Below are 26,472 nucleotides of genomic sequence, written 5' to 3' on the forward strand. Positions count from 1 at the left end.
TTCTGGATCTCTATGGGGGCAGAAGACGCCAGCACGCAGAAGCGTTCCAGGGTGCACCTTGCCTGCACGATGGTTGATACACTGAACTACACATCTGTTCAGCCATCTCTCACCAAAATGACTGAGGAGGAGGAATGCCCAACAAAATAAAAATTCAGAGACTGGGCCCTCTCCATGAGAGCTATTGGATATGGACATAGACAGTATGTCAGAAAGGGAATTCAGGCTAACAATTATCCAGGCAATAGCTAGGTTGGAGAAAGTCTTTGATGACAAAATAGAATTGATCAGGGCAGAAGTAAAAGCCACCAGGGATGATGTTAACAATGTTCTCAATGAGTTCCAATCCAATCTAAATTCTCTCAAAGCTAGGGTAACTGAGGCAGAAGATAGAATTAGTGATCTGGAGGACAAACAGATAGAGAAAATGGATCAGGAGGAAGCCTGGAACAAAGAGCTTAGAAGCCATGAAAACAGAATTAGGGAAATAAATGACGCCATGAAACGTTCCAACGTCAGAATTATTGGAATCCTTGAGGGGGAGGAGAAAGAAAGAAGACTATAAGATATAGTTGAATAAATTCTCCATGAAAATTTTCTCAATCTCACGAATGCAACCAGCATTCGTGTACTAGAAGAAAGGTCTCCCCCCAAGATCCCAAGATCATAAAATCTAGAAAGACCTCCAGACACCTGACTATGAATCATAATTGTAGACAGGAGTTCCTGAAAGCAGCTAGAGTGAAGAAATTCCTTACAAACAGAGGAAAGCCCATCAGAATAATGTCAGACCTGTCCCCAGGAACCCGGCAAGCCAGAAAAGGCTGCCAAGACGCATTCAGAGCACTAAATGAGAAGAACATGCAGGCAAGAATACTTTATCCAGCAAGACTGACATTCAAAATGGATGGAGAGATAAAGAGCTTCCAAGACTGGCAAGGTTTAAAAGAGTAGTGACCACCAAGCCAACAATGCAGGAAATATAAAGGAGGGGTTCTATAAAAGAAGAAAAAAACTAAGACTATCATTGAACAGAAATTTATGGAGACAATCTACAGAAAAAAAGACTTCACAGGTAACATGATGTCAATAAAAACATATCTCAATAACCATAACTCATCATGAATGGCCTAAATGCACCCATAAAACAACACAGGGTTGCAGATTGGATAAAACGACAGGAGAGACCCATTTGGAACCTAAGGATACATCCAGACTGAAAGTGAAGGGATTGAGAAGCATCTTTCATGCCAATGGGCCTCAAAAGAAGGCTGGGGTAGCGATTCTCACATCAGATAAATTAGATTATAAACTAAAGACTGTAGTCAAAGATACTGAAGGGCACTACATAATTCTTTTTTCTTTTTTTTTTTTTAAGATTTTATTTATTTGACAGAGACACAGAAATCACAAATAGGCAGAGAGGCAGGCAGAGAGAGAGAGGGGAGGAAGCAGGCTCCCTGCAGAGCAGAGAGCCCGATGCGGGACTTGATCCCAGGACCCTGGGATCATGACCCGAGCCTAAGGCAGAGGCTTTAACCCACTGAGCCACCCGGGCGCCCCGGGCTCTTCATAATTATTAAAGGGACCATTCACCGAGAAGATCTAACAATTGTAAATATTTATGCCCCCAATATGGGAGCAGCCAATTATATAAGAAAACTATTAATCAAGATAAAGAGTCATATTGATATGAAAACATTAATAGGAGGAGAACTTAACATGCCACTCTCACTAATAGACAGATCATCCAAGCAGAAAATCAATAATGAAACAAGAGCATTGAATGACACATTGGACCAGTGGAACTCATAGATATATACAAACATTCCACCCTAAAACAACAGAATACTCATTCTTCTTGAGTGCACATGAACCTTCTCCAGAATAGACCACATACTGGATCATAAATCAGGGCTCGACTGATACCAAAAGACTGAGATTATTCCCTGCATATTCTCAGATCACAATGCTTTGAAACTGGAGCTCAACCACAAGGAAAAGTTTGGAAGGAATTCAAACACCTGGAAGCTAAAGACCACCTTGCTTAAGAATGCTTGATTCCAGGCGCCTGGGTTTTCAGCTAGGGTCATGATCCCAGGGTGCTGGGATGGAGCTCTGCGTCGGGCTCTCTGCTCAGCAGGGAGTCTGCTTCCCCCTCTCTCTCTGCCTGCCTCTCTGCCTACTTGTGATCTCTGTCTGTCAAATAAATAAATAAAATCTTTAAAAAAAAAATTGAAAAATCCAGAATACACCAGTTGTCTCTACACCTTAAAGAACTAAAGAATCAACAACAAATTAAGCCAACTCCACACACAAGAAGGGAAACAATCAAGATTAGAGCAGAGATCAATGAGATAGAAATTAGAGATAAAGTAGAATGCATCGATGAAACTAGAAGCTGGTTTTTTTTAAAGAATCAGTAAGATCGGGCGCCTGGGTGGCTCAGTGGGTTAAGCCGCTGCCTTCGGCTCAGGTCATGATCTCAGGGTCCTGGGATCGAGTCCGGCATCGGGCTCTCTGCTCAGCAGGGAGCCTGCTTCCTCCTCTCTCTCTCTGCCTGCCTCTCTGCCTGCTTGTGATCTCTCGCTGTCAAATAAATAAATAAAATCTTTAAAAAAAAAAAAAAAGAATCAGTAAGATCGATAAACCACTGGTCAAACTAATTCAAAAGAAAAGAGAGAAGGCCCAAATTAATAAAATTAAGAATGAAAAGGAAGAGATCACAACTAACACCAGGAAATAGAAACAATCATCAGAAATTATCAGATGCCTGGCAGGCTCAATTGGTTAAGCGACTGCCTTCAGCTCAGGTCATGATCCTGGAGTCTCAGGACAGAGTCCCACATGGGGCTCCTTGCTCAGCAGGGAGTCTGCTTCTCCCACTGACCTCTCTCCTCTCACGCTCTCTCTCTCTGTCTCTCTCTCTCTCTCTCTCTCTCTCAAATAAATAAAGAAAAGAAAAGAAAAAAGAAGAAAGAAAGAAATTATTATCAACAGTTATATGCCAATAAGTTAAGCAACCTAGACGAAATGGATACATTCCTGGAAAACTATAAACTTCCAAAATTGGACCAGGAAGAAACTGACAGCCTGAATAGACCAATATCTAGTAACGAGATTGAAGCAGTGATCAAAAAACAAGAGCCCAGGACCTGACGGATTCCCTGGGGAATTCTACCAAACATTCAAAGAAGAAATAACACCTATTCTTCTGAAGCTGTTTCAAAAAATTGAAGCAGAAGGCAAACTTCCAGACTCTTTGTATGAAGCCAGCATTACCCTGATCCCCAAACCAGGCAAAGACCCCATCAAAAAGGAGAATTTCAAAAAAAAAAAAAAGGAGAATTTCAGACCAATATCCCTGATGAATATGGATGCTAAGATTCTCAACAAGATCCTTGCCAATAGGACAAAACAGTGCATTAAAAATATTATCCACCATGACCAGGTGGGATTCATCCCTCGGTTTCAAGGGTGGTTCAACATTCGCAAATCAATCAATGTGATAGAACAAATCAATCAGAGAAAAGAGAATAACCACAGGGTCCTCTCAATTGATGCAGAAAAAGCATTTGACAAAATTCAGCATCCATTCCTGATTAAAACGCTTCAAAGTATAGGGATAGAGGGAACATTCCTCAACTTCATCAAATCTATCTATGAATGATCCACAGCAAATATCATCCTCAATGGGAAAAAGCTGACAGCTTTCCCTTTGAGATCAGGAACACGACAAGGATGCCCACTCTCACCACTCCTGTTCAATATAGTATTAGAAGTCCTAGCAACAGCAATCAGACAACAAAGAGGAAAAAAAGGTATTTGAATTATCAAAGAAGTCAAACTCTCTCTCTTTACAGATGACATGATACTTTAAATGGAAAACCCAAAAGACTCCACCCCAAACTACTAGAACTCTTACAGCAAAATTCAGTAACGTGAGGCAGGATACAAAGTCAATGTACAGAAATCCATTGCTTTCTTATACACTAACAATGAAAATACAGAAAGGGAAATTAGAGAATCAATTCCATTTATTATAGCACCAAGAACCGTAAGATACCTGGGAATAAACCTAACCAAAGAGGTAAAGGATCTCTACTTGAGGAACTACAAAACACTCATGAAAAAAATCAAAGAAGACACAAAACGATGGAAGACAATTCCATGCTCGTGGATCAGAAGAATAAACATTGTTAAAATGTCTATACTGCCTAGAACAATCTACACTTTCAATGCCATTCCAATCAAAATTCCACCAGCATTTTTCAAAGAGCTAGAGCAAACAATCCTAAAATTTGTATAGAATCAGAAGAGACCCCGAATTGCTAAGGAAATGTTGAAATAGAAAAACAAAACTGGCGGCATCACATTGCCTGATTTCAAGCTTTAGTACAAAGCTGTGATCACCAAGTCAGCATGATACTGGCATAAACACAGACACATAGACCAGTGGAACAGAGTAGAGAGCCCAGATATGGACCCAAAATTCTATGGTCAAATAATTTCAACAAAGCAGGAAAAAATACACAGTGGAAAAAAGACAGTCTCTTCAATAAATGGTGCTGGGAAAATTGGACAGCTATACATAGAAGAATGAAATTCGACCATTCTCTTACACCATACACAAAGATAAACTCGAAATGGATAAAAGACCTCAATGTGAGGCAGGAATCCATCAGAATCCTAGAGGAGAACATGGGCAGTAACCTCTTCGTTACTATCAGGAGTAACGAGGAGAACATGGGCAGTAACCTACTTCGTTACTACCTCTTCTTTACTTAACGTTACTTCGTTAAGTATCAGCCAGAGCAACTTCTTTCAAGATATGTCTCCAAAGGCAAAGGAAACAAAAGCGAAAATGAATTTTGAGGACTTCAACAAGATCAAAATCTTCTGCACAGCCAAGGAAACAGTCAACAAAACAAAGAGGCAACCCACGGAATGGGAGAAGATATTTGCAAATGACAGTACAGACAAAAGGCTGATATCCAGGATCTATAAAGAACTTCTCAAACTCAACATACACAAAACAGATAATCATATCAAAAAATGGGCAGAATTATTTACCAAAGGAGATCGAATGGGTCTCAGGCCAACGCTGAGGTTGCTGTAGTGTTCATCAGCCCTCTCCGTGCTTTGCTCTATAGAATATGTGTCTGTGTCTCAGGGACGGTGTTCAAGGGGCAGAAGACGCCAGTGAGCAGGGTGGGGAATCCTGATTGCTCAGAAGTGTTCCAGGGTGCATCTTGACTGCACCAGAGTTGATACATCAGCTACATCTGTTCAGTCTTCTCCCACCAAAATGACTAGGAGGAGGAATGCCCAACAGAAGAAAAATACAGAGGATGGACCTTCTGCAACAGAGCTAACGGCTATCAACATAGACAATATGTCGGAAAGAGAATTCAGGCTAACAATTATCCAGGCAATAGCTAGGTTGGAGAAAGCCATGGATGACCAAACAGAATTGATTAGGGCCGAACTGAAAGCGACCAGACAGGATGTTCACAATGTTAGGGCGGAGCTTAAAGCTACGAGGGAGGAGGTCCACAATGCTCTCAATGAGTTCCAATCTAATCTAAACTCTCTCAAAGCTAGGGTAACTGAGACAGAAGATAGAATTAGTGATCTGGAAGACAAACAGATAGAAAGGATCAGGAGGAAGCCTGGAACAAAAAGCTTAGATCCCACGAAAGCAGAATCAGGGAAATAAATGATGCCATGAAGCGTTCCAATGTCAGAATTATTGGAATTCCTGAAGGGGAGGAGAAAGAAAGAAGTCTAGAAGATATCGTGGAACAAGTCCTTCATGAAAATTTTCTGAATCTCGCGAATGAAACCAGCGTTCATGTACTAGAGGCTGAACGGTCTCCACCCAAGATTATACACTCCAAAAAAACATCACGACACCTGATAGTCAAATTGAGAAATTATAATTGTAGGTATAATCTCTTGAAAGCCGCCAGGGCAAAGAGGCTCCTTACTTACAAAGGGAAGCCCATCAGAATAACGGCAGACCTGTCCACAGAGACCTGGCAAGCCAGAAGAGGCTGGCAAGATATATTCAGGGCACTAAATGAGAAGAACATGCAGCCAAGAATACTTTATCCAGCAAGACTGACATTCAAAATGGATGGAGAGATAAAGAGTTTCCAAGACCGGCAAGGCTTAAAGACTATGCAACCACCAAGCCGATACTGCAGGAAATATTAAGGGGGGGTCCTATAAAAGAGGAAAAATACCAAGAATAGCATTGAACAGAAATATAGAGACAGTCTACAGAAAGAAAGACTTCAAAGGTAACTCGATGTCAATAAAAACGTATCTATCAATAATCACTCTCAATGTGAATGGCCTAAATGCACCCATAAAACGGCACAGGGTTGCAGATTGGATAAAACGATGGGACCCATCCATATGCTGTCTACAAGAGACCCATTTTGAACCTAAAGATACACGCAGACTGAAAGTGAAGGGGTGGAGAAGCATCTTTCATGCCAATGGGACTCAAAAGAAGGCTGGGGTAGCGATTCTCATATCAGATAAACTAGACTTCAAACTAAAGACTGTAGTCTGAGATACAGAAGGACACTACATAATCCTTAAAGGGACTATCCACCAAGATGATCTAACAATTGTAAATATCTATGCTCCCAATATGGGAGCAGCCAATTACTTAAGAAAACTGTTAATCAAGATAAAGAGTCATACTGATATGAATACACTAATCGTAGGAGATCTTAACACGCCTCTTTCAGAATTAGACAGATCATCGAAGCAGAAAATCAATAAAGAAACAAGAGCATTGAATGACACATTGGACCAGATGGACCTCATAGACATATACAGAACATTCCACCCTAAAACAATAGAATACTCATTCTTCTCAAGTGCACATGGAACCTTCTCCAGAATACCACATACTGGGTCACAAATCAGGACTCAACCGATACCAAAAGACTGAGATTATTCCCTGCATATTCTCAGATCACAATGCTTTGAAACTGGAGCTCAATCACAAGGAAAAGTTCAGAAGGAACTCAAACACCTGGAAGCTAAAGACCACCTTGCTTAAGAATGCTTGGATCAACCAGGAGATCAAAGAAGAACTGAAACAATTCATGGAAACCAATGAGAATGAAGACACTTCGGTCCAAAACCTATGGGATACAGCAAAGGCGGTCCTAAGGGGAAAATATATAGCCATCCAAGCCTCGCTCAAAAGAATTGAAAAATCCAGAACACACCAGCTGTCTCTACACCTTAAAGAACTGGAGGATCAACAACAAATCAAACCAACTCCACACATAAGAAGGGAAATCATCAAGATTAGAGCTGAGATCAATGAAGGAGAAACCAGAGATACAGTAGAACGTATCAATGAAACTACAAGCTGGTTTTTGGAAAGAATCAATAAGATCGATAAGCCACTGGCTACACTAATCCGAGAGAAAAAAGAGAAATCCCAAATTCATTAAATTATGAATGAAAAGGGAGAGATCACAACTAACGCCAAGGAAGTAGAAACAATCATCAGAAGTTAATACGAACAGTTATATGCCAATAAGCTTAGCAACCTAGATGAAATGGATGCATTCCTGGAAAAATATAAACTACCAAAATTGAACCAGGAAGAAATCGACAACCTGAACAGACCGATATCTAATAACGAGATTGAATCAGTGATCAAAAACCTCCCAAAAAACAAGAGCCCAGGACCTGACGGATTCCCTGGGGAATTCTACCAAACCTTCCAAGCAGAAATAACACCTATTCTCCTGAAGCTGTTTCAAAAAATTGAAGCAGAAGGAAAACTTCCAGACTCTTTCTATGAAGCCAGCATTACCCTGATCCCCAAACCAGGCAAGGACCCTACCAAAAAGGAGAATTTCAGACCAATATCACTGATGAATATGGATGCTAAGATTCTCAACAAGATCCTAGCCAACAGGATCCACAGCACATTAAAAAAATTACCCACCATGATCAGGTGGGATTCATCCCTGGGCTACAAGGATGGTTCAACATTCGCAAATCAATCAATGTGATACAACAAATTAATATGAGAAGAGAGAAGAACCACATGGTCCTCTCAATAGATGCAGAAAAAGCATTTGACAAAATCCAACATCCGTTCCTGATTAAAATGCTTCAAAGTATAGGGATAGAGGGAACATTCCTGAACCTCATCAAATCTATCTATGAAAGACCCACAGCAAATATCATCCTCAATGGGAAAAAGCTTGCAGCCTTCCCATTGAGATCAGGAACAAGACAAGGATGCCCACTTTCACCACTCTTGTTCAACATAGTATTAGAAGTCCTAGCAACAGCAATCAGACAACAGAGAGAAATAAAAGGTATCCAAATTGGTAATGAAGAAGTCAAACTCTCTCTCTTCGCAGATGACATGATTCTTTATATGGAAAACCCAAAAGACTCCACCCCCAAACTACTAGAACTCATACAGCAATTCAGCAGCGTGGCAGGATACAAAGTCAATGTGCAGAAATCAGTGGCTTTCTTATACACTAACAATGAAAATACAGAAAGGGAAATTAGAGAATCGATTCCATTTACTATAGCACCAAGAACCATAAGATACCTGGGAATAAACCTAACTAAAGAGGTAAAGGATCTGTACTTGAGGAACTATAGAACACTCATGAAAGAAATTGAAGAAGACACAAATAGATGGAAGACCATTCCATGCTCTTGGATCAGAAGAATAAACATTGTTAAAATGTCTATACTGCCTAGAGCAATCTATACTTTTAATGCCATTCCGATCAAAATTCCATGGGCATTCTTCAAAGAGCTGGAGCAAATACTCCTAAAATTTGTATGGAATCAGAAGAGACCCCGAATCGCTACGGAAATGTTGAAAAACAAAAATAAAGCTGGCGGCATCACCTTACCTGATTTCAAGCTTTATTACAAAGCTGTGATCACCAAGACAGCATGGTACTGGCATAAAAACAGACACATAGACCAGTGGAACAGAGTAGAGAGCCCTGATATGGACCCTCAACTCTATGGTCAATTAATCTTTGACAAAACAGGAAAAAATATACAGTGGAAAAAAGACAGTCTCTTCAATAAATGGTGCTGGGAAAACTGGACAGCTATATGTAGAAGAATGAAACTCGACCATTCTCTTACACCGTACACAAAGATCAACTCAAAATGGAAAAAAGACCTCAACGTGAGACAGGAATCCATCAGAATCTTAGAGGAGAACATAGGCAGTAATCTCTTTGATATCAGCCACAGCAACTTCTTTCAAGATACGTCTCCAAAGGCAAAGGAAACAAAAGCGAAAATAAACTTCTGGGACTTCATCAAAATCAAAAGCTTCTGCACAGCAAAGGAAACAGTCAACAAAATAAAGAGGCAACCCACTGAATGGGAGAAGATATTTGCAAATGACAGTACAGACAAAAGGTTGATATCCAGGATCTATAATGAACTCCTCAAACTCAACCCACACGAAACAGACAAACACATCAAAAAATGGGCAGAAGATATGAACAGACACTTCTCCAATCAAGACATACAAATGGCTATCAGACACATGAAAAAATGCTCATCATCATTAGCCCTCAGGGAGATTCAAATTAAAACCACATTGAGATATCACCTTACACCAGTTAGAATGGCCAAAATTAACAAAACAGGAAACAACATGTGTTGGAGAGGATGTGGAGAAAGGGGAACCCTCTTACACTGTTGGTGGGAATGCAAGTTGGTGCAGCCTCTTTGGAGAACAGTGTGTAGATTCCTCAAGAAATTAAAAATAGAGCTTCCCTATGACCCTGCAATTGCACTCCTGGGTATTTACCCCAAAGATACAGATGTTGTGAAAAGAAGGGCCATCTGTACCCCAATGTTTATAGAAGCAATGGCCACAGTTGCCAAACTATGGAAAAAACCAAGATGCCCTTCAATGGATGAATGGATAAGGAAGATGTGGTCCATATACACTATGGAGTATTATGCCTCCATCAGAAAGGATGAATACCCAACTTTTGTAGCAACATGGACGGGACTGGAAGAGATTATGCTGAGTGAAATAAGTCAAGCAGAGAGAGTCAATTATCATATGGTTTCACTTATTTGTGGAGCATAACAAATAGCATGGAGGAAAAGGGGCGTTAGAGAGGAGTAGGGAATTTGGGTAAACTGGAAGGGAAGGTGAACCATGAGAGACTATGGACTCTGAAAAACAGTCTGAGGGGTTTGAAGTGGCGGGGGGGTGGGAGGTTGGGGTACCAGGTGGTGGGTATTATAGAGGGCACGGCTTGCGTGGAGCCCTGGGTGTGGTGAAAAAATAATGAATACTGTTTTTCTGAAAATAAATAAATTGGAAAAAAAATTTAAAAAAAAATGGGCAGAAGACATGAATAGACACTTCTCCAATGAAGACATACAAATGGCTATCAGACACATGAAAAAATGTTCATCATCACTAGCGATCAGGGAGATTCAAATCAAAACCACATTGAGATACCATCTTACACCAGTTAGAATGGCCAAAATTAACAACAGTAAACAACGTGTGTTGGAGAGGATGTGGAGAAAAAGGAACCCTCTTACACTGTTGTGGGAATGCAAGTTGGTGCAGCCACTTTTGAAAACAGTGTGGAGATTCCTTAGAAATTAAAAATAGAGCTTCCCTATGACCCTGCAATTGCACTCCTGGTTATTTACCCCAAAGATACAGATGTAGTGAAAAGAAGGGCCTTCTGTAACCCAATGTTCATAGCAGCAATGGCCACGGTCGCCATCTGTGGTAGGAACCAAGACGCTCTTCAACAGACGAATGGATAAAGAAGATGTGGTCCATATACACTATGGAGTATTATGCCTCCATCAGAAAGGATGAATACCCAACTTTTGTATCAGCAAGGACGGGACTGGAAGAGATTATGCTGAGTGAAATAAGTCAGGCAGAGAGTCAATTATCATATGGTTTCACTTATTTGTGGAGCATAAGAAATAACACGGAGGACATGGGGAGATGGAGAGGAGAAAGGAGTTGAGGGAAATTGGAGGTGGAGATGAACCATGAGAAACCATGGACTCTGAAAAACAATCTGAGGGTTTTGAAGGGGTGGGGGGGTGGGAAGTTGGGTGAGTCTGGTGGTGGGTATTATGGAGGGCATGTATCGCATGGAGTACTTGGTGTGGTGCATAAACAATGAATTCTGAAACACTGAAAAGAAATTTAAAAAATTAAAAATTAAAAATTGTTTTTTAAATATCTCCATTTTCATTTCTGATACAGTAAATTCATCAGTATATGCCCATGTAACAAATGCTCTCTGGGGTCCTCAATATTTTAAGAGTGTTAAGGGGTCCTATGACTAAACAGTAAAAACCACTGCCCTAAAAGCAATGTTCCATAAATAAATGGGGCTAGTTCTTAAATATTAAGAACTGTGAAATCTGCTTCCCTATTGTTCTACCATAGCGCTATTTCTACCTTAAGAAGTATCACAGGCTGTTAGTTAAATGCTCTTGATTATCCTCTTTATGTATTTCATAAAGGAACCCTGAACCATTCAACTATTTCAAGACACACACTATGTTCTCTATATTTGCTAAGATAAGCACCCTATTCCTTAAACCAGTCTTCATATGGTACATTTCTCATCACTACCACTCCCCAAATCCCATCTGGCTACACCCTGCATAGTTATCTGCCAATGTCTTTTCTTCTCTGTATTCTCAATGCCCAGTGCAACCTCTGAACAGAACAGGCACCTTCCTGAATCAGTAGTGTCTTAAAAGGGAGCACCGAAAAGCAACTGCACATCACTATTTTACAAACTGTGGGACACAATCCATTAGTAATTTTATCATCAGAATCATGACTGGCATTTTTTTTAGTGACCAAGAATAGGATTAGATAAATAGAATATATCCTTGCTACATGTCAGGTGCACCAGTAAGATCTGATTTATGAAATCTCTTTGAAATTATGAGTTCAAATGTTTTCATTATAATGCAGTATGGTCAAACAACTTTCAAAACCACTGTTCCAGATCACATTTTAACAGGTTTAGTTTCTCCTGATAAGTACATCATTCTTTCTTTTAATTGATCTAGCCTACAACAAAGAATTTTGTCATCTCCCACCACAGAAAACATTTCTGGTATGGTCCTTTTGCTGAACAGAACGGCTTCTACACATAGTTACATTTATGACCCTGAGGCAGAGAATGTAAGCCAGTAGCTCCAGGCCAAACTTGGCTCTAGATATTTTATTCTGCTACATCTTTTTAAAATTTTATTATAAATAAATATGAATGCCATTATGCAGGGCACACATGTTCCAGAATGGCACAGCTCCCACTTGCCCTAATTATATAACACTAGCACCATTTCACAGTTCTCTGCAAGGCCCCTAAGGAAACTGGAGTTTACAACAAATGATAGAGAAATGGTAGAAATAACCTGTGAGACAACTGAAGGTGAGAAATGTATGTAACTGTCCACTGTTGTACTAACTGAAGGTTCTATGTAAGCAAAAAAATACCTGGCAGTGTGTGTTGTCCAGACACCATAGTAAGCAGCTTCTCTTGTTCTTCCATGAGTCTTTGTAGTTGCTCTAACTGCTGCCTCTTCAGCTGTTCCTGCTTCTTCTGTTGTACTTCTTTCAACTTTTTAAACATAAAATTTATTTGATTAAATTAACTTTACATTTCTTTATGGATCTTTGCTCCTTATATTTATCTTAATGCCTCTCATCTCCCTTTCCATATCACCTCTAAAAAAGAGTTCCAAATGGAGATTCCTAAGTAACTACACCTACCACCAATACTCCAAAATCCCATCTTTTTATGAAGGGTACCATATCGACTGTCCCAACTAAGAAACATTAAAAGTCATATGAATCCATGGGTTCTTAAAATAGGATAGGTGTCAGTACATTTATGATCAACATTTTCTCCCTAATATTTGATCAACCATTTCTAATTTAGTTTTTACCAAGTAAAACAGAAAATTAAAGACATTTTTACCTCAAGTGGTATATCTTACATACCAAACCTCTGTTAATGTTTCACATTAGACAAAAGGCAAAATTTGGTGTTTTGAGGATTTCATAGTAAAGGGGAAGAAACAAGAGGCCCTGAGCAGGTGACTTTTCATCATCAACAGAAACTTGCAATAACATAAATACATATTGGGTCAAATACTTTTGTACCTGTTCAAGCTTTTTAAAAAGTGGGTCTTTATAAGCTACTTCTTTGCATTCACTGGAAAGATCTGAGATAAAGTCATTTTTGTTGTCTTCCCGGTATCCAGGAGCATCTTGACATACCACTATTTGTGGTCCTTCTTTAGTTAAAGGAAACACTATATGTGTTTCAGATTTATCTGATTGTAGTTTATAAGGGCTGTTAGACTCCAACTTCTGTACTTCACGAAGTGAATCTTCTTCACTTATAAGGCTGAAGCTATTTGAAAAATGAGTGGCTTTAACAGGAAAACTGGTAGAAATGTTTACATTTGCTCGCTTCTCTTCATCTCCTTCCAAAAGAGGAAACCCACGATTTAATATGACCCCAGCCCGAGAAGGATTGGTCATCCATTGGGTTAAGAAGTTCTGTCCATTGTTCAATTCAGAAGAGGTTGGCATCAGGAACATTTTGGTCCAATGATAATATTATATTTAAATAATATAAAGGTTAGAAGAGCTACTAATTTCCAAAACCTGTAGAAAGAAGATGCCAACAAAAAGCATTGGTTAAAGCTATTCTACCCAAAACTCGAATCAGCGCAAAAATCTACTGAATATTTCAAATACAAAAGACTTCAACCAGCAAAGCAGTTGGGCATTAAACTATGTGGTTTCTTTTCAGTCTTAAAAAAATCCAAATTGAGTCAATCAAAAACCTAAGTTCCCTTCTGACTTAATCATTTGATTACTGAGGATTTTATACAAGTGCTAAATAAAACAAAATAAAAACAAAATAAAATAAAAACAGCTCACATAAAACTCTAGGAACTAGAGCATCTTCTAAGTTATTTGATTACTATAACTATCAAATATTACCCATATTAAATACTTTCATGCTTCTGGCCCTAGTCCCACATGGCTTCTCTGCCCAACTGGGGAGCCCATGTTCTCCCTGCTTACAGAACAAGAGTCACCACCATGGTTTCACTGGCATTTCTCTAATTCCTTCAACCCCCTTCTAGCCCCTCACCCACCAAGCAGACCCTCATCTGTATTCTTAGAGGTCTCCGATATCAATATTTTGGCATGCATCTCAATATTAGGGGTACTCTGCCTTTGTGTTCATAATCTACCAAGCTGTGAGTTCCTTGAAGATATAGTCACCCATGTCTAGCACCACCCATTCCTGCTAGGAAGGAATGGAGAAACTTGATAAATGTTTGCTAAAATTAAGTAAAATTAAATCAGAACTAAGATTCTATTATTTAAAATAAATTCAGTATTATAAAATATTATTTTGTGTTCATTCGATGCTCAACAACAAAATTACATTAGTTCATATAATAGAACAGCTACTTTGTATGAATCATACTCTAATATAACCAAATTCCTAGTGTAATTCAGTCACCATGCAATAAATTTAAATGGCACATCACAGAGAAGATAAGCTTGTCTTCCTCTGTATGACTGATTTCACTCACCTAGTATTTATTGAGTCCTTTCTCTGTGCCAGATACTATTTTAGTCACTGGGCATATGGCATATGGCAGTTAATAAATCAGAGTCTTAGTGAAGAAAATGCATGCATATAAAAGAAAGCTATAGTTTTAAGAGTATTACTGTATGCTATATAGTAATAAATGCTGAGGAGAAAAATAAAAGCAATATGGGAGAAGTAGATTTGCAAGTTTAGAGAGGGTAGACAGGAGTCCTCCTCAAGGACTCCTGAGGAGATAAACTCAAGGACCTGGTGGAGGTCAAGGAACAAGTGGCGCAGATATGAGGGATGGAATAAGACCCCAGCCTTCATATTGAAAACCTTCACTTGCAGAATGACCTCCACTAATTCTTACAGTCCCATCACCACTATCTATCTCAAATTCTCTGGAATTAATTTCGGTATGTGTTTAGACTTATTACATCAGCCACTTGGCTCCTAAGCAACTCTTTATCTTCAATGCTCTGATATCCATGCACATGCTTTATTCCATGTCCATTGTCCACGCAGCCCCAAAGTCCATCACTAGCAAAATCTATTATCCTCAACCTCGTTTCTCACTTTCCTGAAAACACCTCTTCCTACACAGCCCATACTCTGGAACACTGGGCCTGGGAGTAGAATATGTGTTTTTTGTATTGTCCTTTTTCGCTTCTAGATGATTCTCCCTTCCTCCACCATAAAAACCACTAAATTCTGAATCTCATATGATTTTATTATTTACGACTCCCTCCTTTATTGTCTACCAAACCTCCAGAGGTCACCAGGGTCCTCCGCTTCATTCCTTAAAATTTTCTGACTAAGCAACTGGAAGAACAGTGTTGCCATTAACTGATGGGGAAAACTGGGAATGAAACAGGTTTGAGGGAAATGTGAAATCAAGAGCTGAATTCCAAAAATTTTTTAGTCTTTTTTTTTCAAGATTTTATTATTTGGGGGGCTGCAGGAGCAATGGGAGGGACAGAGGAAGAGGCCAACTCCCCACGGAGCAGGGAGTCCGATGCAGGGCTCCATCCCAGGACCCTGAGATCATGACCTGAGCCGAAGGCAGACACTTGACTAAGCTACCCAGGTGCCCCTGGCACATTTGAAGATGCCTAGTAGACATTGCAGTCATCATCATATAAGCAGCGGAACACACAAGAATGGGATTCACAGAAGAATGGGATTCATGGATGAAGCCAAGGCTGTGAAGCATAAATGTGAGTATCCCTAGCATACAGATAATATTTAAAGCCTTGACCCTGTTGAGATCACTAAGTGACTAACAGTAGACAAAAAAGAGAAGATGTAGAAAGTATAGTATCCTTTAGGCCAAGTGAAGAAAGTGGTTTTTTATTGTTTTGTTTTGTTTTTAATGAAGAAAGTATTTCAAGAAAGAAAGATAAGTGTTAAAAGCTGTTAACACATGAAGGGTGAGGAGAACTGAGAACTGACCTTGGAATTTAGCAAAGTAAAGGTCATGATAACTTTGATAAGAGCAACTTGGGGAAGAGGAAGGCTGCAAAAGTTTGAATGGAGGGAATACACGAAAGAACAAGAAACTGAGGATAGCTAACTCTTTCCAGGAGTTTTGCTATAAAGTGAAGAAAATAAATAGGACAGTAGCTGCCCAGGGAGGCAGAGTAAAGAAAGATTTTTTAAGACAGGAGAAATAAAAGCATGTCTGTAGGTTGATGAGAATGAAGAAAGTAGAGAATTACTATAGCATTGACCTTGAGGGGAGAAATGAGAAAATTTAGTACCAAAGTGAAATAACATGTCACACTATTTTTCAGATACAATTCTAGACTTTAAGATAGATAGACAGCCAAACTGATGGATATCTCCAAAGAAAATGAAAAATGGCAACTTGAAGGCAAACATATATTTAGCTTTGTAACCAGTATCTGAAAAAAAAAAAGATATAAACAGAAAAAGAAATATAGATGCCCAAACATCAAAAAAGTTCATCATCACTCAACTGAATAGTAATTAAAACAATAACGACATAATATTTTTCACATACCAGGTTGGAAAAGCTAAAAACTGCTAAACCCCAGTGTGGGAAAAGAACTCTTTCATAAAGTGTTACTTGGGAATGTAAACTGGTAAAAACCTTTTGAAGGGCAATTTGACAATATCCATCCAAACTGTAAATGTACAGAAACTTTGACTCAGCAATTTCACATCTAGGCATTTTGTGCTATACTGGCACAAGTTCACAACATTTGTAATAAACTGAGATTAATGTCTTAAATGTCTATTAAGGGAGGACCAACTAATTACATCATTCACATTATGCAATGGTTACAGAGAACCAAGTAAGCTTATTAAGTACCAATATGGGAGTCCTGAATATATCCAAGATATAGTTAAATTGACAAAGGCAAAATGCAAAAGACTTTATTAAGAAATAAAGACAAAAAAGCACAATTACCTAGAACTGTGCTGTCCATTATGATAGCCACTGATCACATATGGCTATTTAGCACTTGAAAGTAGCTAATGTGACTGGAGAACGGAAAGACAGATGGGGTCATTTTTTTAACTAAAACCGGATTTAATGGAATTTTAAAACAAGAGACTGCTGTTTCCCTTGTTGCTTTACTGAGTGTAACAACATACACTGAAAATACTTATGCTCCATTTTCTGAAGCAGAATCCTGAAATAATGTCATCGGTACAGCTGTTAAAACATATATACAAATACTATGAATCATCAGTTTGTAGTACTGTTCAAAGAAAATATAGGACAAAAGGAATACTTGCAAGCTATTCAATAAGCAAAGACCAAAGCGACAGTGTGATTTTTCTCAGATATCAGTTGGAAAACAGCTATTCACACATTTTTAAAAACTGCTGCAACAAACAGCAACATAATGCTGAGTCCAAGTCTCAACAGATTCATACTCTTTCCATGTAATATGAAGTTCAAAAACAGGCAAAATAAATTGATAAGTAGAAAAGTCAGACTCATGGTTAGAGGCTTCTGCCTTCAGAGTTGGTAGGGAATCTTATTATCTTTACCTGGTGTTGATTACACCGGTGTATACATTTGGGTAGTACACTTAAGATTAGGGCAGTTTATTGAATATCTGTTATTCCTGAATAATTTTTAAAAATCTGTTCTAAGTAAACTAATTCTAATTATTTTTGAGTTGAAAACCTATCTAAAAGGTAACAGCTTTTCATCAAACTCAACCAAGTAATCTATGTTAAATTTCAAAGACTAGCAGGAAAATTTGAAATCCAAATTTAGAAAGGAGACAAGTTACAAGGTTATTTTGTAACATCAAAAAACTAAAAAAAGTTCCCTACTACACTGACGAGTGCGGGTGGTGCTGCAGCACTCAAGACATATGCATCTTAAAACAAACACCTTAAAACAAACCACACTTAAAGACCTCTATTCCGTCATTTTAATTTCATGAGTATTAAAAGTGTATTTACTGTCAGCATAAGAATAAAAATATTGTTTACTGTCAGCATAAGAATAAAAATATTGTTTCACCTTAATCTGCTATTTATTATTAATATTCAGGCAAACTATAAAGAACCTATATATATAGCAAAATGTCTAGAAAGGATTAGCATGTGGACTAGGATTTTTTTGGATATCAAAATCTGTTTGAAACAAATTCACGGCCTCGAAACCTCCAGAGAGTGCTATATAAACATACTTGAAGCGGTTTGGAGGAATAAATTCTCTGCCTCCTGACGGGGAAAAGTGGACACAAACAGTTAGCTCAAAGTCACCCTCCGACCGTATAACTAGTTGATTTGGGAGATGATTTATCAGTCTCCCAAAACATGTTCATGAAAACCACGAATCCACAGCAAAGCTTTAAAGGACAGCTCCTGACTGATGGATCATCGATGATGATCGCCTTAAGAGAGAAAGCAACCCCACTTCACACTTTCTTTTCGAACCGTGTCCCCTGCGCTTCTAAACAGCAGCTTGAAGTACAGCCAAAACCACAGGCGGTGAGCGTCCCTGAAAGGCAGGTTCCCCACAGAACAGCATTAAGCTGGGACGTCCACAGAATTAATGTTGGCCGCCGCCGCAGAGTCGCCCGGCCGCGGCTCCCTCCGCGCCCCGCTGAGCCAGCTCAGAGACCCGGAGCAGGTCCCTCCCGCGCCCCGCCAACACTCTTTGATGGAGGGCGACAAACACACCAGCTCCCCCGTTCCTTTCACCCACAAATTACCGTTCCGCAGTACCCTGGCCTCTCAGTCCACTCAAACTACATCAAGAATCGCCGCTGCATTTATGAATGAGGCGCCACAATGACCGCCTCCGGTTTGAGCCCCGCCCCCAAAGTCGGCTCCGCCCCTTATCCGAGGGCTCCTGGGAAATGTAGTTTCCGCCAGACCCCTCTGTACTTCCGTGAGGGCACTGGGAGACCCAGGCAAACTACCATGCCCAGCGGGGATCGCAGGGGCGGACGTTACCTCAGGAATTCACTGCAGGGAGTCTTCCTCCTGGGTCGCCAGCTAGTGGGCGGGCGACTGAGCGGGAGGGAAGAACCGTTCCTAGTGAACTTCCGTGACCGCCTCCCCCGCCTCCGCCCTCCCCGCCTTGAAAACTAAGGAAGGCACCTTTGCGAGAAGTCTCTGTGTTCAGAGAAAAGTAGGGGACTCAGAGCTAACAGTGTACAGATGGACACTTTTAGTGGTGATGGGGGCAGGGCAGGGGCTTTTTGCTTTATTTCGGTCTGCCTAGTTTTCGCATCTGGCTGGGTGTGACCCTGCTCACAGGGACTCTTCAAACAAAAGTAACGCTGTGGGGCCGGGGGCTGGGGGGAGGGGGGGATTCACTCCCAAAATAGTCATCGCTCATCGCTTCTCCTATAGCCAATAAACAAATGGTTTGGCTGTGCGTGTCCATTAGATGTTAAAAGTCTATAAGCACTGAGGGGCGCCTGGGTGGCTCAGTGGGTTAAAGCCTCTGCCTTCAGTTCGGGTCGTGATCCCAGGGTCCTGGGATTGAGCCCCACATCGGGCTCTCTGCTCTGCAGGGAGCCTGCTTCCTCCTCACTCTCTGCCTGCCTCTCTGCCTACTTGTGATCTCTGTCTGTCAAATAAATAAAATCTTTAAAAAAAAAAAGTCTATAAGCACTGAAAGTGCAAAATTCAGCAAATATTTTAATTGATACCACAAAGGGCTGTGTAGCTGGAGAACACTGAGGGGCAACTTACAATAGTGTACATACCCGGATTTCGTGTCTGTTTAATTACCAGTATGCCAAGTGAAATTCGTTTAAAAATAAATAAATAAAATAGTGCCATTTATAACAACCAGTGTAATCGCTGAAATAAACTACCACTGATTAAAGATAATTAAAAAACACTTTCACAGAGATTTGGCCTCCCCGCAAAATTGTTTTGCTAACTACCTCAAAAATGGACTCTCTCTAAGCAAGATTTGGATTTGCCTTTTTTTTTTTTTATTCTAGATGAGGCAACCAAAGCCCAAGACTTCCAAGATCACACAATTTAAGATGCCTTTTGAGGATGTAAATGTTCTTCTTCGTTTATAATGGCCCTTTGGCTTGAAAAAACATGCCTAAAAGTTTCATCATTTCTCTTAAAATGTTTTATCTTTTCAGATAGTCAAAATATCCTCAAATTTTGTGCCTGTATTTCATTACTGTATTTTTATTCTAATGTAGTATGTACTACCATACTGCTTGTTGATTGAATAAATGGGTCTTTTGCCACACTCAAGTCTTAACCAGTTGTTAAATAAAGGTTCTAATATATAAGGGTTCACCTGTAGCCCAGGGAGTTCTCAAAACTGCCCCCTAAGTTTGAAGGGTCCTCAAAATCCATCACAAGGTGGAAGGGGTAGAAGGGAGGAGCTTCCAGCTTCTACTCTGCCAGACAATGAAAGATTGAACTTCATCAGCTGCTCCTATCGTGTTGCATCTTCAAATATTACTGTAGAGAAAAATTAGACAATGAATTCCCATCCAGGAATTTCAACCACAAATTATCCATGCTGATACAATTCTTTATGCCATCATAGGAGGCAAGTCAGTACTATATTATAATGGTTAAGAACCCCTGCTTTGGAGTCAGGCATTTCTGAGATCAAATCCTACCTTGATAACTTACAAAGCATTTTGTAGTCTTTAGCACTCAACTTATCAGAAACTCAGTCTTCTCATCTGCAAAATGGGGATAACAATACCTACCCATAGAATTGTCAAGAAGATTAAAGAAGATATATAAAAACTTAGCATAAAACTTGCCTTATAGTAAAAATTTAATGAATAGGAGGTGTTTTCACTTTTTAAAAAAAAAACACTTTATTGAGGTATGATTGACATGCAAAAGCAATATATAGTTAATGTATATAACTTGATGAGGCTTGGAGATAAGTATAAATCCATGAAACCCTCACCATAATCTATACCATAAGTGTATCTATCAAGGTGTGTTCATTTTTGCCATGACTTCAACTGTTGATGAACTCACTTTGCCTGCCAAAGCCCAGCTCCACAGGTCATGTCAAATGGTTTTGTAAGATACAAAATAAAACCATATTATTATCAAGTTATTTGGTAATAATACGGTTTTAACATAGTTGATCTGGCTATGAAAGATGTTCAGAGTTGAAAACTTTTCACTGTTGGGTTGGTAGTAGTAGTGACTACTCTGTCAAGGGAAGACAGAGTTGTAGGCCTGGTCAAGGAATGATCCCCATGCCGGTATCATCTAGGCTAGAAAGGATGACTGTAGCAGGAAAAGGAGATAATACTGAGAGATTCGAGTACCCAGCCCCTACGCAAAGGCAAGAAAACCAATACCCCACTTAACCTTTCGGGAAGAGAGAGGGTTCCTCACCAAGGCCACAAACTCAGATTTCTAGAATTCTATCACAGTAGTTTCTATCAACCATGTAGATGCTGAAAGGCAGCTTTTTCAAAAATCTTATTTTAATAAAGAAAAAACTATTCCTGGTGCATTGGACTTGCAGCAAAATATCTCAAAAACCTGTTAGTCTAAATAACAAAGGGGTTCTCACATCTACTACATTCTAGAATGAGCAATAATACTGAATACACAATAAAGGAGAACTAGCCTGAATCATTGCTATGATCACAGCAGAACAATGCTATGATACTTGTTACACCTATATTGTTACCCTCCTCTTGAAAATAATAATTGTATAATTGAATATTGGAATAATAATTAAAACTTTAATATAATTCCCTGATGGTTTTCAAAGCATTCTCTACATTTTCATTACATATTTTTTAAAAGATTTTATTTATTTATTTGAGAGAGAGAGTGAATAAGAGAGAGCATGAGAGAGAAGAAGGTCAGAGGGAGAAGCAGACTCCCCATGGAGTTAGAAGGAGAAGCAGACTCCCCATAGGAGCCCAATGTGGGACTTGATCCCAGGACTCCAGGATCATGACCTGAGCCAAAGGCCATCGCTTAACCAACTGAGCCACCCAGGGGCCCCTGTTACACATTTTTTAAAAAGATTTATCTATCAGGATGCCTGGGTGGCTCAGTTGAGCCTCTGCCTTTAGCTCAGGTGTGGTCTTGGGATCCTGGGCTTAAGCATCATTGGGCTCTCTGCTCACTGGGGAGTCTGCTTCTCCCTCTCCCTCTGCTCCTCCCCCCACCCTCTGTTCATTTTCTCTCTCAAATAAATCTTTTAAAAAGGATGTATTTTTCTTTATTTGAGAGAGAGAGCGTGCACACTCGAGCAGGGAGGGGCAGAGGGAGAGGGAGAATGCTCAAGCAGATGCCGCATTGAGTGCAGAGCTTAAGGTGCCGCGTGATCCCAGTACCCCAAGATCATGACCTGAGCTGAAATAAAGAGCTGCTTAATGAACTGAGCCACAATGCACCCCTGCTTTTCTTACACAATTTTAAATCAGCCCATTTATTTTCCACAAATATGAAAATTACCAGTTTGCATATCCTAATACCCATATCCAAAATATTGAGTAGTTCCTTTGTGCTGGGCACATTCTTCTTTGAATGTTTGGTAGAATTCACCAGTAAAGCCAGCTAATTCTGGGCTTTTCTTTGTTGGGTGGTTTTGATCACTAATTCAATCATTATCTTTTATCTATTCATATTTTCTATTTTTTCCTAAGCAAGTTGTGGTAGTTTGTGTGTTTCTGAGGAGTTTCTCCATTTCATCCAGGTTATCTAATTTGTTGATATACAATTGTTCATAGATTCTCTTATAATCCTTATTTCTATAAGGCTAGTAATAATGCCCCCATTTACATTTCTGATTTTAGTAATTTGAGCCTTCCGTTTTGTCAGTCTATCTAAAATTTCATCAGTTTTGTTGATCTTTTCAAAAACCAAATTTTGATTTCATTCTATTTTTCTATTTGCTATTTCATATATCTCTGCTCTAATCATTACTATTTCCTTCTGCTGGCTTTGGGTTTACTTTCTTCTTCTTTTTCTAGTTCTTTAGGGTGATATTTGGGTTTGTTAATTTAGGATCTTCCTTCTTTTTTAATATAGGCATTTATAGCTATAGATTGCCTCTGAATGATTTCTTTGCATCCCCTAAGTTTTGGTATGATGTATTTTTGTTTTAATTCATCTCAAAGTATTTTCTAGTTACCCTTATGATTTTTTTCTTTGACCCACAGGTTAAGTGTGTTTTGTTTAATTTCCACATATTTGCTACTTTTCCAGTTTTTCTCTGCCACAGATTTCTAGCTTCATTCCACTGAGGTTAGAGAAAGTACTTTGTATGTTTTCAATTATTGAAATTTACTGAAAATTTGTGATATAACATGTGGTCTAAGAGTAGCTTCATATTCACTTAAAAGAATATGTATTATGAAATTATTATATGTTCTATATTTGTCTTTTATATCTTATTGGTTTATGGTGTTTATTTCTTTATTAATCTTATTTCTACTTCAATCACATATTGAAATGGGGAGGTGCTGGTGTGGCTCAGTTGGTTAAGCGTCTACTTTCAGCGAAGGTCCTGGGATTGAGCCCCACACATCAAATCTCTGCTCAGTGGTGAGTCTGCTACTCTCTCTCCTTCTGTGATCTCTCTTGCTCTCACTTTCTCTCAAATAAATTAAGTGAAAAAAATTGAAATTGGGTATTGAAGTCTCCAGCTATTATTGTAGAACTATCTTATTCTCCTTTTCAGTTCTGTCAATGTTTGCTTCAGATATTTTGGGGCTCTGTTCTTAGATGTGTATATATTTATTAATGTTCTTTTAAAATTTTTATTTATTTATTTATTTTAGAGGGAGCAAGGGGTGGGGCAGAGAGGGAGGGAGAGAGAGAATCTCAAGCCTATTCCCTGTAGAGTGAGGAGTCTAATGCAGGGCTTGATCTCAGGACCCTGAGATCATGAACTGGGCCAAAATCAAGAGTTGGACGCTTAACCAACTGAGCCACCCAGATGCCCCTATTTATAAATGTTCTATGTTATTGATGTATCTTATTGATGTATCTTACTGATGTGATGACTTTTAGTAATATATAATGACAATGTCCTCCTTTGTCTCTTATACCAGTTTTGACTTAAAACTTATTTTGTCTTAGTATAGCCTTCTCTGCTATCTTTTTATTACTTTTTGCATAGAATGACTTTTGTTCATTCTTTCACTTTCAATGTATTTATGTCTTTGGATTTAAAGTGAATTTCTTGTAGACAACATATGGATGGATCATAGTAGGTTTTTGGGTTTTTTTCTTTTAATGTGTTTGTTCTGACAATCTATTCCTTTTATTTGAAGAGTTGAAGGAGTTACTGCTAATGACAAACTTCTGCCATTTTGTTATTATGTCTTCTTTCTTACTCCTCAGTTTCTCCATTGTTGTCTTCTTTTGTGTTTAGTTGTGTTTTTTAATATGCCATTTTGATTTCCTTCCCATTACCTATTACGTATATTTTTTATTTATTTTCTTTGTGATTACCTTTAAGATTATAATTAGCATCTTAAACTTAAAAAACCTGGTTTGAATTAAAACCAAATTAGATTCAATAGTATATAGAAACTATGCTCCTATATATCTCCATCCCTCCCCCTTTTTTTTTTTTTTAAGATTTTATTTATTTATTTATTGGACACAAAGAGAGAGATCGCAAGCAGGCAGAGAGGTAGGCAGAGAGAGAGGAGGAAGCAGGCTCCCTGCTGAGCCTGATATGGGGCTCAGTCCCTGAGACCATGACCTGAGCCAAAGGCAGAGGCTCAACCCACTGAGCCATCCAAGTGACCCTCTACTTGGTTTCTTATCATTTTTGTCTCTTTATTGATATTCTGTTTGTTGAGACACTGTTATTAGGGTTTCCTTTAGCTCTTTCAGTATATCTAAGATAGTCCATTTAATGCATTTATGTAATAAATCCTATGCTTGTGCTTCCTCATGAACAGTTTCCGTTAATTTCTTTTTTCCTTTGAATGGGCCTTATTTTCATGTTCCTTGGCAAGCATCACAACTTTATTGAAGCCTAAACATTTTGAGGATTATAATGTGGCAAATCTGGAATAAATCAGAATCTCTCTCCTCCACAGGATTTTGTTATTGCTTGCTTGGGTTTGCCTGATTTGGTTAATGGTATTTAATTTTAAATGGTTTTAATGGTTTTAAATTTTAAAATGGTTTTTAATTTGGTTAATGGTTTTTAATAACATATAATGTATTATTTGCTTCAGGGTACAGGTCTGTGAATCATCAGTCTTAAACAATTCACAGCACTCACCATAGCACATACTCTCCCCAATGTCCATAACCAAGCAACCCTATCCCTCCCCCACCCACCCTTCAGCAACCCTCAGTTTGTTTCCTGAGATTAAGAGTTTCATGGTTTGCCCCCACCATGGTCCCATCTTGTTTCATTTTTTCCCCTCCCTTCCCCTTGTGACCCTTCCCTGCCTCTCAAATTGCTCATATCACCCCAGAGATCATATGATAATTTACTTTCTCTGATTGACTTTTTTCACTTAGCATAATACCCTCTAGTTCCAACTACATCATTGCAAATGGTAAGATTTCAGGGTTTTGATGGCTGCATATTATTCCAGTGTGTGTGTGTGTGTGTGTGTGTGTCAATCACATCTTCTTTATCCATTCATCTGCTGAAAGGCAAGAGAAGCAAGGGCAAAAATGAACTATTGGGACTTCATCAAGATAAAAAGCTTTTGCACAGCAAAGGAAAGAGTCAACAAAACCAAAAGACAACTGACAGAAACGGAGAAGATATTTGCAAACAACATATCAGATAAACGGCTAATGTCCAAAATCTATAAAGAACTTAGCAAACTCAACATCCAAAGAACAAATAATCCAATCAAGAAATGGGCAGAGGACATGAACAGACATTTCTGCAAAGAAGACATCCAGATGGCCAACAGACACATGAAAAAGTGCTCCACATCACTCGGCATAAGGGAAATACAAATCAAAACCACAATGAGATACCACCTCACATCAGTCAGAATGGCTAAAATTGGGGGAGGAGTCAAGATGGCGGAGAAGTAGCAGGCTGAGACTACCTCAGCTAGCAGGAGATCAGCTAGAGAGCTTCTCTAAAGATTGCAAACACCTGCAAATCCATCGGCAGATCGAAGAGAAGAAGAACAGCAATTCTAGAAACAGAAAAACAACCACTTTCTGAAAGGTAGGACTGGCGGAGAAGTGAATCCAAAGTGACGGGAAGATAGACCCCGGGGGGAGGGGCCGGCTCCCAGGAAGCGGCGGAGCAACGGAGCACAAAATCAGGACTTTTAAAAGTCTGTTTCGCTGAGGGACATCGCTCAGGAGGCTAAACCGGGGCGAAGCC

General features: G+C 39.2%; 1 protein-coding gene across 3 annotated transcripts in view; it reads right to left on the reverse strand.

Annotated features, from left to right (window-relative positions):
• CENPJ (centromere protein J) overlaps positions 1-18,956 on the reverse strand; it is an 85,288-nt gene extending 66,332 nt beyond the window's left edge. For 2 of the 3 annotated variants that reach the window (XM_044249368.1, XM_044249367.1), the window contains exons 1-3: positions 18,881-18,956; positions 13,217-13,726; positions 12,548-12,671 (exon numbers count right to left, since the gene is read on the reverse strand). In XM_044249368.1, the coding sequence (XP_044105303.1) occupies positions 12,548-12,671; positions 13,217-13,660 (568 nt within the window). In that variant the 5' untranslated portion in view covers positions 13,661-13,726; positions 18,881-18,956. The remainder of the gene's footprint in view (positions 1-12,547; positions 12,672-13,216; positions 13,727-18,880) is intronic. The other variant, XM_044249369.1, reaches the window with a different exon arrangement.
• Between the last annotated feature and the right edge of the window lie 7,516 nt (positions 18,957-26,472).

Source organism: Neovison vison, chromosome 5 (assembly GCF_020171115.1).
Source record: "Neovison vison isolate M4711 chromosome 5, ASM_NN_V1, whole genome shotgun sequence".
Classification (NCBI taxonomy): Eukaryota; Metazoa; Chordata; class Mammalia; order Carnivora; family Mustelidae; genus Neogale; species Neogale vison.